At 42.2% G+C, this 13,132-nt stretch overlaps 1 protein-coding gene across 1 annotated transcript in view; it reads right to left on the bottom strand.

Annotated features, from left to right (window-relative positions):
* Positions 1 to 13,132, bottom strand: part of HEATR6 (HEAT repeat containing 6) — a 34,162-nt gene that overhangs the window by 7,402 nt on the left and 13,628 nt on the right. Inside the window, exons 10-17 of the mRNA XM_004608857.2 lie at positions 7,825 to 8,031; positions 7,419 to 7,518; positions 5,826 to 6,163; positions 4,564 to 4,686; positions 4,137 to 4,223; positions 2,413 to 2,547; positions 1,634 to 1,756; positions 600 to 724 (exon numbers count right to left, since the gene is read on the bottom strand). Coding sequence (XP_004608914.2) covers positions 600 to 724; positions 1,634 to 1,756; positions 2,413 to 2,547; positions 4,137 to 4,223; positions 4,564 to 4,686; positions 5,826 to 6,163; positions 7,419 to 7,518; positions 7,825 to 8,031 — 1,238 coding nt within the window. The remainder of the gene's footprint in view (positions 1 to 599; positions 725 to 1,633; positions 1,757 to 2,412; positions 2,548 to 4,136; positions 4,224 to 4,563; positions 4,687 to 5,825; positions 6,164 to 7,418; positions 7,519 to 7,824; positions 8,032 to 13,132) is intronic.

Here is a 13,132-nt window from a genome sequence, read left to right as displayed (position 1 = left end):
TGCTGGTAATCTAGCTGAAGTCTGCTGCATGTAAGGTCAAAACCTTCATTCTTCTACTATCTTTCTGGTTCCCCCAAAAGTAAGGTCATACTTGAGTATTCTTTTGAGCTATTTGAATTTTTTCCTTTTATCTACAAATGTATTACTTAACATTACTTAAGCAAATAGTAAGTAACTTCTGAATTTCAACTTTTATATTTATCACTTTCTACAATGTGGATATATTACTTTGACCTATCAACACATAGAACTTTCAGACAGACATAAATCTTAATATATTACTATATTAGGAATAGCTTATTTACTTATTGAAGGAATATGAAATTGGAATGACTGAGTAGGTAATCATACAACTGATAATATAACATATACAATTTTAATGTATATACAACAGCATAATAGAGTAAATATATAAGTAGTTATTAAGTATAGCTATAATAATTCTATATTATATAAAATATTTCATATTATACTGCATAACATATAACTTAAATACTATGGCAAAATTACTGCTAATCCTTTGATGCTGGGGAGTGACAGACAGCCTTTTGGGCCCTCTGCCTCACAAGTCATCTGGGAAAGGGAACTTGGCCACCTACATGTTGGTGATAAGAGTGTCCGTCAGGTTGCCCAGGGACCAGGCTGCTTTGGCTCGGACATTCAGAGACTTGTCTTGAAGTGACATCAATACTGCATTTGCTGTGTCGGCTACAAAGATGACATCCTACAAGATAAACAAAGCAAAACAATATAGTTCCGAGTTCATAATGCTACCCTGGAAAGTCTCTGATTTGTTTCCAGATAAAGCTATATACCACTGTCACAAGTTCCTGTTTGGAACTCAAAATTCATTTATTCAATTTGTTGCTCTCCTACATTACCACTGAACACTCGCTAAAGCCTGGGGCAGCTCTCCTGGGATCCTGTAAGTGCCACGGGCACACACGAAGCCCCAGACACTGTTCTTGTACACATCTCCCTCTCTGGCCTGTGGCAGCTGCTTAGATCAACTTCCACCTCAGCAAACAACGTGCTGACAATGAAAAGTGTCCAAACCACACCTGACTCAAGACTCTACTGTCTTCTTGGGAAAAGTGCCCCATGTATGAGTGAAGGGGAAAGACCGCTCAGTGGCAGAATGCACACCCTGCATGGGTGTGACCATAAGGTCTGACTCTTGCCACTGAAATTAAAAACAAAACCGGAAGTGTGAAAGAACACTTCGTTCTTTTTTTTCTAAATTAGTTGTCACAGGGTGATGCCCTGTGTAAGTTTTTTTCAAGCACTTATTAATTTAAGCATTTACTGGGCACTTATAGACCTGGGTGGTATGCTAAGTAACTAGAAATAAATGAATTGTAAGCATTACCATATTTCAGTAGCAATTCAAGAAACCAGATGACAAAACAATTTAATTTTCTTTATTGCCCAACTTAAGAATTCTCTCTGTATCCACACACTCACGCCGCCTACCCCCACACCTCCCCATACACACCCACCCATCCCTACCCCCCCAAACATCCCCCACTCATATACCCACCCACACCCTTCCCCCACACCTACAACCCCCCACCCCCAAGCACGCTACAGACAAGTAAAGGAGATAAGAAGAGTTCGGCAGGCTCCCTCTGACCTGTCGCAGGCAGGGGAAAAGCACGTAGACACCAAGGGCCCGAGAGGTCGCTGCTTTTACTAGCCGGTTCTTGCTGTCATTCAGTCCCAGCAGCATGGTGAGGCACAGGATCTGCCTGTCATTCTGCATGAGGAAAGGGGGCAGAGGAGAGGCAAGGAGAACAAAGTCAAGGCCGGTGACTGGCCTGTGCTCTGCTCCATATTCAAGAACTGAACCCCACCTGGGGAAGGGCGACCTTGGTTCCAAGCAGTGAGTTACAGCTGAGTACGCACTTGGCACACACATCTGTGATTGCATTTAACTTCCCTCTGGGAGGATCAGCCATCCCTTCCTCGCAGGCTACTCCCCAGTACAGCGCCCTTCGCTATAAAAGCTAAGCTCAGATGTAAACTAAAGGGAAGGAGCGGTCCGGGTACCATGCGCTTAGCATCAGGCCTAGGACTTTCATACTTCATACTCCTCTCACTTCCCTAAAGTAACTGATGTAACTAACTTTTACAGAAACTCAGGTAATCAAAGTGCCAGAGAGCTGGGCCTGACTCAAAGGTGCCTGCTACCCCAATTTCTCCTGTCTCTACGGCACAGGGAGGAGCCACTATCCTGAGACCTGAACACTGTCAGTTTTCCCATTGTGCTGGTTCCTGTGCCCTACACTTAAGTAGAAAGAGCATCTTTTTCTCAGAGATGAAGCTGAATACTGGCTCCAAAAGAACCCAAGTCAAACTCAAGCTCTGATGCTTCGTTTAAGGACGAGAAAACACCCTTGGCAGATTGGTTACCGGCAGGCTGCTGAAGGCTTCCGGCAAGATGGAAGACAGGGCGTCACAGGCGCTCGCCTGCAGAGTGGGGTGCTCGGAATTCTGCAGGGCTCTGGGCAAAGGGCCGTTCAGCATCAATGTCCAGAAGGCCACCACCTGGAACAGAAACACATCTCAATCCGCAGCCCACTGCACACCAGCAGAGCCAACCCGAGGCTCGCCTACTGCAAGAAGCCAGGACCCAAATACCCCCACATCAAGCAAGAAGAAGCTTTTTGCAAATTCTCTCACTGTTTCTTAAAAGATTAAAAAAAAAATTAGAAAATAGCTCATTCAATCCTTCCTGTTTACTGGTTGAGAAATTAGTCTGCTAAAGAAGCAATAGTGAGGGGCTGGAGTGATAGCACAGCGGGTGGGGCGTTTGCCTTGCACGCGGCCGACCCGAGTTCAAATCCCAGCATCCCATATGGTCCCCTGAGTACCGCCAGAGGTGATTCCTGAGTGCATGAGCCAGGAGTGACCCCTGTGCGTTGCTGGGTGTGACCCAAAAAGCAAAAAAAAAAAAAAAAAAAAAAAAAAAAAAAAAAAGAAGCAATAGTGATCCAAATAATAAGGAGGTGCATAAAAGGGGTAGTTTAATGGTAGTGAAACTGGAGTAGTGGCACAACTGTTTTCTGGACACGCAAGGACATGTTCTGAATGTTTTTCACCTATCACTCGTTGAAACTCCCAGAACAACAGAATGAAATATGCAATGTTCCCCTCACTGTCCACACAGGGCAACCGAGGCATAAAGAGATAATATTATTTGCTAACAGCTGTGGAGCTGGACTAGAACCTCAATTAATTGGCATCCCATTAGGGCATTTCCTACTTGACCCTTGTAGGAAAGGTAAGGGTCTCAGAGCAATCCAGAGACCTTATACTTCAGTCCAAAGAGCACAGGAGCTGGAGGCAGAGCTGGGGTTGTGTCCTTCAGTTGCTATTTTCTGACTGTGCAGCCTCAGGGAACTCAGAGGTCTTGACTAAGCCTTGATCCCCCTTTAATGGAACAGGCAAAAACATTTTCCTGGCAGATGGTACGAGGTAACACCACATGTATAAGACCTAGCACAGTGCCTAGTGGAGACTTCAATGGAGGAGCCGGCTCTATTTGAAGCACTTAAAGAATGATCTCACTTCAATGTTCCTTTACACAGGCATCACAGAGTATTTCTGAATCCAGTTCCTTTCCATGCCTATAAAAACCCCAGGATTTCACATCCATGTGCAAGTATATCTGCATTTTTGGTGTCCCTACTAGATGGTGGAGACACCAACCCTCCCAGCCCACCCCCCAAAAGTTATTCCTCTTCACAAAGAGGAAACCATGTTCATCATCAACTACCCATTGAGAGGTGTTTCCAGAATCGCTCCTGTGCCTGCTGATTCTACCTCCATGGCTCCTCCCACCATTCTAGTCTGCTCTGCTGGTAGGTTGAGTAACCAACCTGAGTTTTAGGCAAAAGAAATTCTGCCTAAAATTTCCAGTTGGCTGTGTGTTACACATAATCCTCCACAGACTAAATACATTCAAATGCAAAGAATACCTAAGCCTGCTAGTATGACATCTTCCTGGATTATGAGCCCCAAGTTTTGATACTGGAAGAAACCGAACTATTTACTCTACTAGATCACTCACCAAGCCTCTAGAAAAACTGAGGGGTGCTGTGGAAAGAGAAAGCCCTGAGGTGACATTTGCTTACCAAGGGGACTGGCACACGCTGAGCAGGTGCTGTGGGAGAATCTGATTTATACTGTTGTATTAAACCTGTACCCAACTCTTCCAGAAGCTGCCAGGAGAAAAGAAATAGGCTGTCAAAGCAGAGTATTAGGTCTACCGGAGGCAATAACCACTTCAGTCTGTTAACACTCAAATCCACTCAAATCAAGTGGAAAGATCACTTCCAACCAATTTTCTTCCTTTTCTCATTATATCCTATGTCAGAAGCATTCTTTTCATGAGCAAAGTGACCAGTTATATGTTGCAATTCTTTGGGTTTATATGCAGAGCTGAAAATAATAAAATATATGACTTCCCTAACCAAAATCTCTTATACTGACAGGCATGCAGCAGAGGAAAGACTATGAAGGGAAGAAAAGAAATAGTATGTGGCTTTCAGTGGAAATTACCTTTGTTCCATGAAGCTGAATGGAGGGATCTGCCTCCCCCATGCACTTGCAAATCAACTCTCCAAGTTCCATCAAATAGACCTGAGTTATGGAAAAGTAGCCCCTTGCCAGGTGAGCCAAAACCTGCAGACAGAACAAAGTCTGAGCACCCGCACCTGAATGTTGGTCTGCAATATTCAAAAGTGCTAAAACCCCCCAAAAAACTCAGAAATCAGACTCAATAAGGTGCTGAAATCTGCTGTAGGAAATGAAAAACGAGCTTAATTTTTATTTTATGAACAGTTCTTTCATATAATTTTATGCCTCTTCATAATTTATAAAATAAGTATCTTTAATGATATCTCATTTAAGATAACTTTTGAGGTAGGAATTAATCGAATACTTAATTTATTAGTGGTCTTGGAGCCACATCCTGTTAAGAGTGCTCAGGGGTTACTTCCAGTGATACTTACTGGAACATGTGGTAATAGGATTGGACCTGGGTTCCTGCATTAATTTATTATTATTATTATTATTTTTTTTTGCTTTTTGGGTCACACCCAGCAATGTACAGGGGTCATTCCTGGCTCATGCACTCAGGAATTATCCCTGGCGGTGCTCAGGGGACCATATGAGATGCTGGGATTCGAACCCGGGTCGGCCGTGTGCAAGGCAAACGCCCTACCCGCTGTGCTATTACTCCAGCCCCTAATTTAATATTTTAACAGGAGAAACTCAGTGAAAAAGCTAAAGGACACATTTCATGTTAACCAGCTAATTTAATGAGCAGAAGACCTCGGAACTAAACCCTTGTCTTAGGTCCTAGCCGAGTATAGAAAATGCAAAATATCTTTTACCTAAAATTGTTTTTTTTTCCTGTAAAGAACTAATTAATTTGTTGTGTCTCAGCAGACCAAAAACTAAAGAGCATTCTACAGAGAACTAAACATTTCAGACATAGAAATCAAAGATCAACTGTGCAATTTCTTTCAGGAGTACTATGTAATTAATTATAACCCTCATCTAATAGCTGGGGTAACTAAAATGGCTTGCAGCAAATAAGGGAATGAATCAGACACTTTATACCAAGACCCCCTCCCCACATTGGGGGGGGGGAGTATCAACTACAAGCAAACCATTAACACCAAAAATATAACTACCAGCAACAACGCTGACACGTGGCTTTGTTTTCTGTTCTTCTTTACAGACTGACTCCTCACGACAGGCCAGTGAAAGGAGGACAACTGCTTCCGTTTGAGAACCGAGGACATGACCCCTCCTACCTGTAAGGCCTCCAGTCGCACGGGGGACGGCTTATAGGTGCTTCCCGGGGCAGAAGCAGCATCGCTCCCGGAGCACGAGTCCTCCTTGGGCAGCACCACAGTGGAAACGCAGAGTCGGATCAGCCAGCAGGGCTCGGCACAGCCCGGGGGGGAGCCCACTGATGGCTCATCCCGCACGGATCCTGACGGGGTCTTCTTCCACCACTCGGGAGTCGCTGAACTGCTATTGAGCCCCGAAGAACAGGGCTGCTGTAACAGCAGCTGGACTTCAGGTAAAGGTGCGTTGGTGGACACGATGGCTCCCAAGAGTGTGAGGCTGGACACACGAACGTTAACATCTGTGAAAGGCAACAGTCAAGTCATCACCACGGGCACAGCTCTCCGGCAGACCAGGATTATCCCTGCACCAGTTAAGCAGCCTTCCTCAGGCCAAGTTAAACCTCCAGGCTGGTGTTTGCTAGACTGATGTGGTGAGTAGGGAGGGAGGTTAGGAAAGTAGCCCCAGGTACAATTTTTGGGCACTTTTTGTTTGTTTACTTAAAGTGGGTCTATTTCTAGGAGGAACTTTTTCATTTTTTCATTTCTGAGCCCCTGCTTGCAGAGTAAGAGCCCTCTGAGCTATCTCCCTGGCCGCCCCCAAACCAGACAGTTTGAGAGAAGGTTCACTTCCTTCTGCTCACAGATGAAAAGCTGATGCAGCGAGTGGGCAGGCGGGCAGGAGACTGCCCATGGAGCTGGGAGGCTCTAATCTGACCTCTGGCACTGACTCGTGATGAGAAGACTGACCTTCTGGGTCCCATCTTACACAGTGGAAAGTGAATTTGGCTTAGCTTACATACCATTATCGAAGCCTCATAAAACATAGCATGAGAGATGTAATTCTTTTCACTGGTAATAAATGAGGGTTCAGAGAGGAGCATGCATTGTGACAGCAGACCCTGGAGTTCACTCAGGGTTCAACACTGTACCCACAATGTAAAAAACAGGTCATGCTCCTCCCAGTTCTATGATTCTAATGTGACAACAACTTAGTAGAATGTGGCCTGGGCCTAATGCTTGCAAATAGAAAAACAACAACATCCCAAATGTCCTAAAGGCAAAAGTTTGAAGCACATGCTTACTATGTGAGGAAATAAACCAGGAAAAAACTAGAAATAAAGACCTTATAGCTAGTGGAGATCTGAGGTTTGAAATGTTCACCCAAACTTCTGAGGATAGAATGTTAAATGAGGTAGATTTTAGAGCCCAGATTTTCTTTCCAAAAAGAGAATGCTGTCTGTCTGCCTCTCCATTCTCTACATAAGTCAAAGGGATGGGAACTGCTGTCTGCCACATGGCTTAATTCTAAATCCAAAGGGATGTTCTGGTTGCTGCAATGAAGCAGTAAATACACAATAAGCTTTGCAAATGAATTCTCCAGCTCACTTCCTCCAGGAGTCTACTAGAGTTCAGGAATCAAAAAATGGGGCTTGCAGTAATTGGCCCTCCCAAAAGCTTGAGAATAAACAGAGCTATCAGAGCTATTAAGATACTCGAACCCTACCCATCGAGGCTCTAGGGAAAAGAAGCAGTCAGTTTTAAGCTTCCACCAACCTTTATGGTGAATATAAGGCTTTATCTGGTTCCAGACTTTGGTCAGCAGACTGAGTTTCAGACGGTTATAAGGTGAATTTGATACTAAATTTGCAAGGCACTGTAAAGGACAAGGAATAGCTTATCGAACAGGCTAGATTAAGTCACACACAGAGATAAGATTTATAGCATTTAATTGCAGAAGAAAAATCTATGCACTTAAGGGAATATCTTTAGTGAACCATTTATTACCATATACAGAGATTGTAGCTAAGTTCAGACAAGCAAGTACAGACTTCCAAATATGATACCTTTACATAAAATTTACTGCTAAATTATATGCATAAGTCAAGTTACTTCAGGGTAATATTATAAAATTCAAACCAAGTAACTTCCTGTAGGACCTATGACAACTCAGCATCTTTACCTTAATTATCTGAGTAAGGGTCTGTGAGGACGACTCAGCCACTAAAGCCAGCAAAAGACACCGATGCAACTCTCGAATGCTGGAAGCGATGGTTACAGAGAACGGAGTAAAAGCCCTTCTGTGCTCACTGGTGTCCTCAGCCACAGAAAGAAACTGCTTTGAGCCTTCCAAGATGGCAGATAAAACTTGCAGGGCACAGGCACGGGTCTAGAATATCAGGAGGTTTCACATCAGTTAGTTAAGAATCAGGAGTTGGAGTCCCTTCTTCCTAATCATATTTAAAATTTAAGGATTTAGGATCACTTTAGTTAGAAAAATAAAGGCAGTGGAATTATCTGAGTCTCTAAGTGGAGCCATGAACTTGCACTGCACACTTAAGAAAAAATACACACTTAAATCACATGCTTTGGTTTTTCTTTCAGTAAAGAGAATAAGACTAAGCTATATGTTAGTATCAAATACTGGAGTCATAATCACGAGAATAACTTGACGATTAGGGACACCATTCTTTCTAGTACGCATAACTGAAAGAAAGAAATAGAAAACCCATGAACTAGAAAGAAAAAAACAAAATCACACTTCTAGAATCTGTTTTGTATCAAATTTCGAAAAGACATTGTTTCCAGTCCACTGGGATGTGCCTAGAAGCACCCATGTGAACTACATAGGACAGGACTTGGGGAATCTATACAGTTCAAGGTGACAGGTGCTATCAGCGACCCGGCTTCTCACACACATTCCCAGGTGTGGGAAATACCACTGTCTGCAGTGAGAGTCTGAGAACCAGAGATTACTACTGAACAAACTTTCCCCTTCCCTGTGAATGGAAGGGATAAAGCATGCCTTTGAACACAGATGCTTGGAAAACAAGATTAGTATTTGTTAGGGATGCAAATTTACATTGTCTCTCATCAAAAGTTAAAAGCATACATTCAATTGGTAATCTGTCGATTTAGGGAACTAAACATCAGAAAAGAAGTACTGGATTCCTGCCCCCCCCCGTGGCCCCCCAACATCACTGGGGTAACTAGTAGCTCCAAGCACCACCAAAGCCCTGATGGTTCCCAGCACTGCAGGGCCCGAGTAGCACTCCATTCTCAGGCCCTAACACTTACCTGTCTGGCCCAGTTGGCCGAGTATCACTAGGAGCGGTCTCCAGAGACCCCCCCCCCCCCCAATTGCCTCTAGGCCCCAGCACTGCAGAGCTGGGCCCAAGCACTCGATTGTCAGGCCTACCCCATGGGGCTGAGCATTGCCAAGGGTAGCCCCAAGTCCCAGAGCATGGCTTAGTGTGGCTCCATTAAAATAAAAAGCAACAACAAAAATGAAGATGTAGAAATAAATGAACTGACATCTTAAAGAAAAAACTTTCAGCTCAATTAACTTTGGTACCATAGAAGAGAAAAAGCATCTGTGACTATCATAAATGAAAACAGAGGGAACAGTATTAGAAGGAATGTTATTAAAATGTTATTGGTTGGTTTTCCCTACTGAGGTAAAAACATCTCTATAGAAATTTGATGTCAAATTCTACTTTGCATAGTTTTGAGTTAACTTGTTTAAAGTCCTGTTCAATGTATCTTTGTTATTCAAAAAATGTTACTCCTGGTATTAAATCTAGTTCAAGTTCTGCTTTTTTATTATTATGCCAAAATGAAATGTTCTATTTACCAGTTCTAATCAGCACCTTCAGCAGAAATTACCCATCATCAGGAGCAGCCCTCCAGAGAGCTCATTCTGTTGATTAAGTTTTTATTGTCTGGTGTTCATAGTGATGAATGAAGATTTTTAGTCTTATAGACATCTATATGCAGAATCTCAACAGTAGTTATTTTCAGCTCCTTAGTCAAGAAGACTTACTTAAGGGTATTGAAAGAAGAAAGTACTCTTCCCTACTTACAAGTGTGGCAGTTCCAGTCAATCTACCTCTCCCACCCCTTTCAAGTTCTTAATCTGTATGTGATCTCAGAACATGTTTGGAGGGGGATGGAGAAGTCACTGCTAGGAATGGGTACTCATTGTTGCATTCAGGGCATCTGCTATTCTCTCTGACTTTGGTCGGGGACTGATTACTCTGGATGCATGCTAAGGTTAATTTCATTTGACAGCACTTATCAAGTTGCCCTGCAGGTGAAGGCATAAGAACATGTGTCAGGGTTCCTTGGTTGGAGATATCGAAGTCAAGGGTCATTTGACCTTGGTTTGCCATTTAGAAGAAAAACTATTCCAATGAAATCAAAATGTCTCAGTGTTTATTACCTACATTTTGATATGCTTCTTCATTTCATAGCATTCCAAAGGCAAAATAATCTGAGAATTGGGATAATTCTCAAGGTACCAAGAGAAAGTTTTTCCTAAGAGTTTGTTCTTAAGATCACTCTCTCTGGAAATAGATGGGATAGATGGGATATGCTTATTCAGATAACACCACATTGCAAATCCTACAGAAAAATCTCAATTTTTTCTCCTTTACATATGAAGCATTCTAGCAGTCCACATTACTTTCCTAAATGTAATCCACGTATTTTTGCTTTGATTTTTCTGTGTGTGTGAAGCAAGGGAGGTTTTACTGAAACTTATTTAGAAAGATGTGAGGGGAGAGAGGGAGAAGTATGTTCGAGAGTGGACACAGACTTCTTCAGAGTGAGCAAGCAAAGAAAGACTGAGACATGCAAGTGAGATACATGTCCAAGGGAGAACAGGCTTGAAGAGCGAGACTATTTTGGTATTCTGAGTGGAAAAGTGTGATCACTTTTTCCTTTAGTCCATTTCTCTTCGGAAAATGTCTCAGTATGTCTTTTAGGAGCCCCTCTCAGAGAGCCCCAGCAAGCTACTGAGAGTATTTCGCCCACATGGCAGAGCCTGGCAAGCTACCTGTGGTGTATCCAATATGCCAAACACAGTAACAACAAATCTCACAATGGAGACGTTACTGGTGCACGCTCGAACAAATCGATGAGCAATGGGATGACAGTGACAGTGATGTCTTTTAAAAACACACTTCCAGGGGCTGGAGTGATAGCACAGTGGGTAGGGCGTTTGCCTTGCACGAGGCCGACCCGGGTTCGAATCCCAGCATCCCATATGGTCCCCTGAGCACCGCCAGGAGTAATTCCTGAGTGTAGAACCAGGAGTAACCCCTGTGCATTGCCGGGTGTGACCCAAAAAGCAAAATAAATAAATAAATAAATAAATAAATAAATAAAATAAGAATAATAACACACTTCCAGTTGACTCTACCATAAGCTATAAATCAGAACTGCCACAAATGTGAAACTGTCATTATTATGTACTTCAACAGCAAGATGCACTAATGCTGGCTTGTTGTGTTTCATCCTGGCTAAGAGAAACTTCAGTCATTCACTCTACACTCCCAATGAGCACCAGAGATATTTACTGAGCCATCACACACTGCACCTTTAACCTAGTGCTATCAATCCAGAATGCTTCTCTATACTTTAATAAATGAAATGAATAAGCACTTTAATTTTTGCACATAACTTTCCAGAAGCCCCTACAAAAATACTCTCTCACTGACATCATTAAACACAAAACTTTCTTTTACCATGTGTCTTGGCATACAATTTCACTATAGATCATTGTATAAGTATGCTCTAAGCCTTGCTATGAATCATGACCACATGTATTTACATTCTTCTAAATAATATAGTAGAAATCTACTAAATACAAATATTTCATTGCCATTACATTGAACTATGGATTTTATTCATTACTTTGACTTTTTAAAAATCCTTTTAAAAAACGTCAAGTGATTTTTTACTTCTTCAAGACCTTTTTCATGTGATGTTTGTACGGGACTTAGGATATTTTCAGAGAAGCTTTTTTTGGGGAGGGATGGGGAGAACAGTTCACCTGGCAGTGCTCAGGGCTTATTCCTGGTAGAGTGCTCAGGAATTATTTCCGGCAGAGCTCAGGGGACCGTATGTGATGCCAGGGATCATACCCAAGTTGGGTGCGTGCAAGGCAAGTGCCTTACCCACTGTACTATGTTCAAGACCTGTCAGAGAAACTTGGTTATCTTTGCTTTTTCATCATATTTCTAGAATTTACGTAAAGTTAAAGAACAAAAACATATTTCAAAAGTACCCAAATCAAACAGGTCTACTTTGCAGTGTGCAAATTTTCTACATCAAATAGATGTAAACATTGTGAAAATTATTTTAACTTTCCTCAGATCTGCCCCTCAAGAGTCTGCTGTATTCACATCCTAAGTTCCACGTCTTATATTCCCGTAGTTGGACAGAGGCCAAATGGGTGGTTTACTTGACCTGAAACTTGCTTCTGACATCTCCCTGGCTACTGCCAAGAGCTCCCCTTTACTTGAGGGTCTTCAAACACATAAATATTTTTAATCTTTATATTAGCTCTCCTTTCAGTTAATAGAATACTTGCTTCTTTTCTGATTTATTTACCACCGCCATTCATTTCCCATTTTTCTCTCAAGGTTCTCTTGTTCTATCCATTCAGTTAATTTGAAATTTTTTGCTGGCTTATCTACTTGGGGTGTTGGGTATCTGAAATATCCTACAGCATTTTTTAGTTCAACAAAGCTTCTAAAGGATGATATAGAAGTTTTCATACCTAGTAATTAGTCATTTAATGAGATGATCATAGGAAGTTCCAAAGTTCTGTGGAGTGTTTGTTCCTTCCTTTGTCAAAGAGAAAAATCTTAAAAATCAAAAAAGGAATAATACTATCAGCTTAATTAAGACTTTTCAATTTGAGGGGTAGTTGGTTACCTAAGAACACTCAGAAGTTACTCAGCCTGATTTTTAACGATCATTACTGAAAGGAAGTCTAAAATCAGCATACTATTTTCCTTACTGGGTTAAGGTGCTACTCCTGGAGAAGAGCAATATATCTAAGAGAAGTGAAATATCTGATCAACCGTATCTCTCTCCCTATAGCTATTTAGGACTATTACATTCTTGTTTTCTTATTAATTACCTAATAAGCAGTACTTAGGAGGGAAACAGGGCCCCTCCCAAAGATTCTTAGCCAACTGAGCTGGCATGGCAGTTCAATGCAAGAGCCTGAAGATGTGGTACTATTTGGACCCCTTGGGGGCTCTTAGGGCCACACTCAGTGGTGCTGGGCTCTTTCAGGGTTGTACCTGGTGATGCTGGGGATGTGATACCAGGGACCAAACTGAGGTCAGATGGATGCAAGGGGTGCATCTTAACCCAATACCATCTTTCTAGCCCCTTTCCTCCTATTTTAAAAATAAACTTTTTTCATTAAATTACGTAAACATTTACTAAATGCCGGTTAAAAACCATGGAAAGTT

Source organism: Sorex araneus, chromosome 3 (genome assembly GCF_027595985.1).
Source record: "Sorex araneus isolate mSorAra2 chromosome 3, mSorAra2.pri, whole genome shotgun sequence".
NCBI classification, from domain to species: domain Eukaryota; kingdom Metazoa; phylum Chordata; class Mammalia; order Eulipotyphla; family Soricidae; genus Sorex; species Sorex araneus.
The sequence above is the reverse complement of the archived record's forward strand: the minus strand, read 5'-3'. Positions and strand labels throughout refer to the sequence as shown.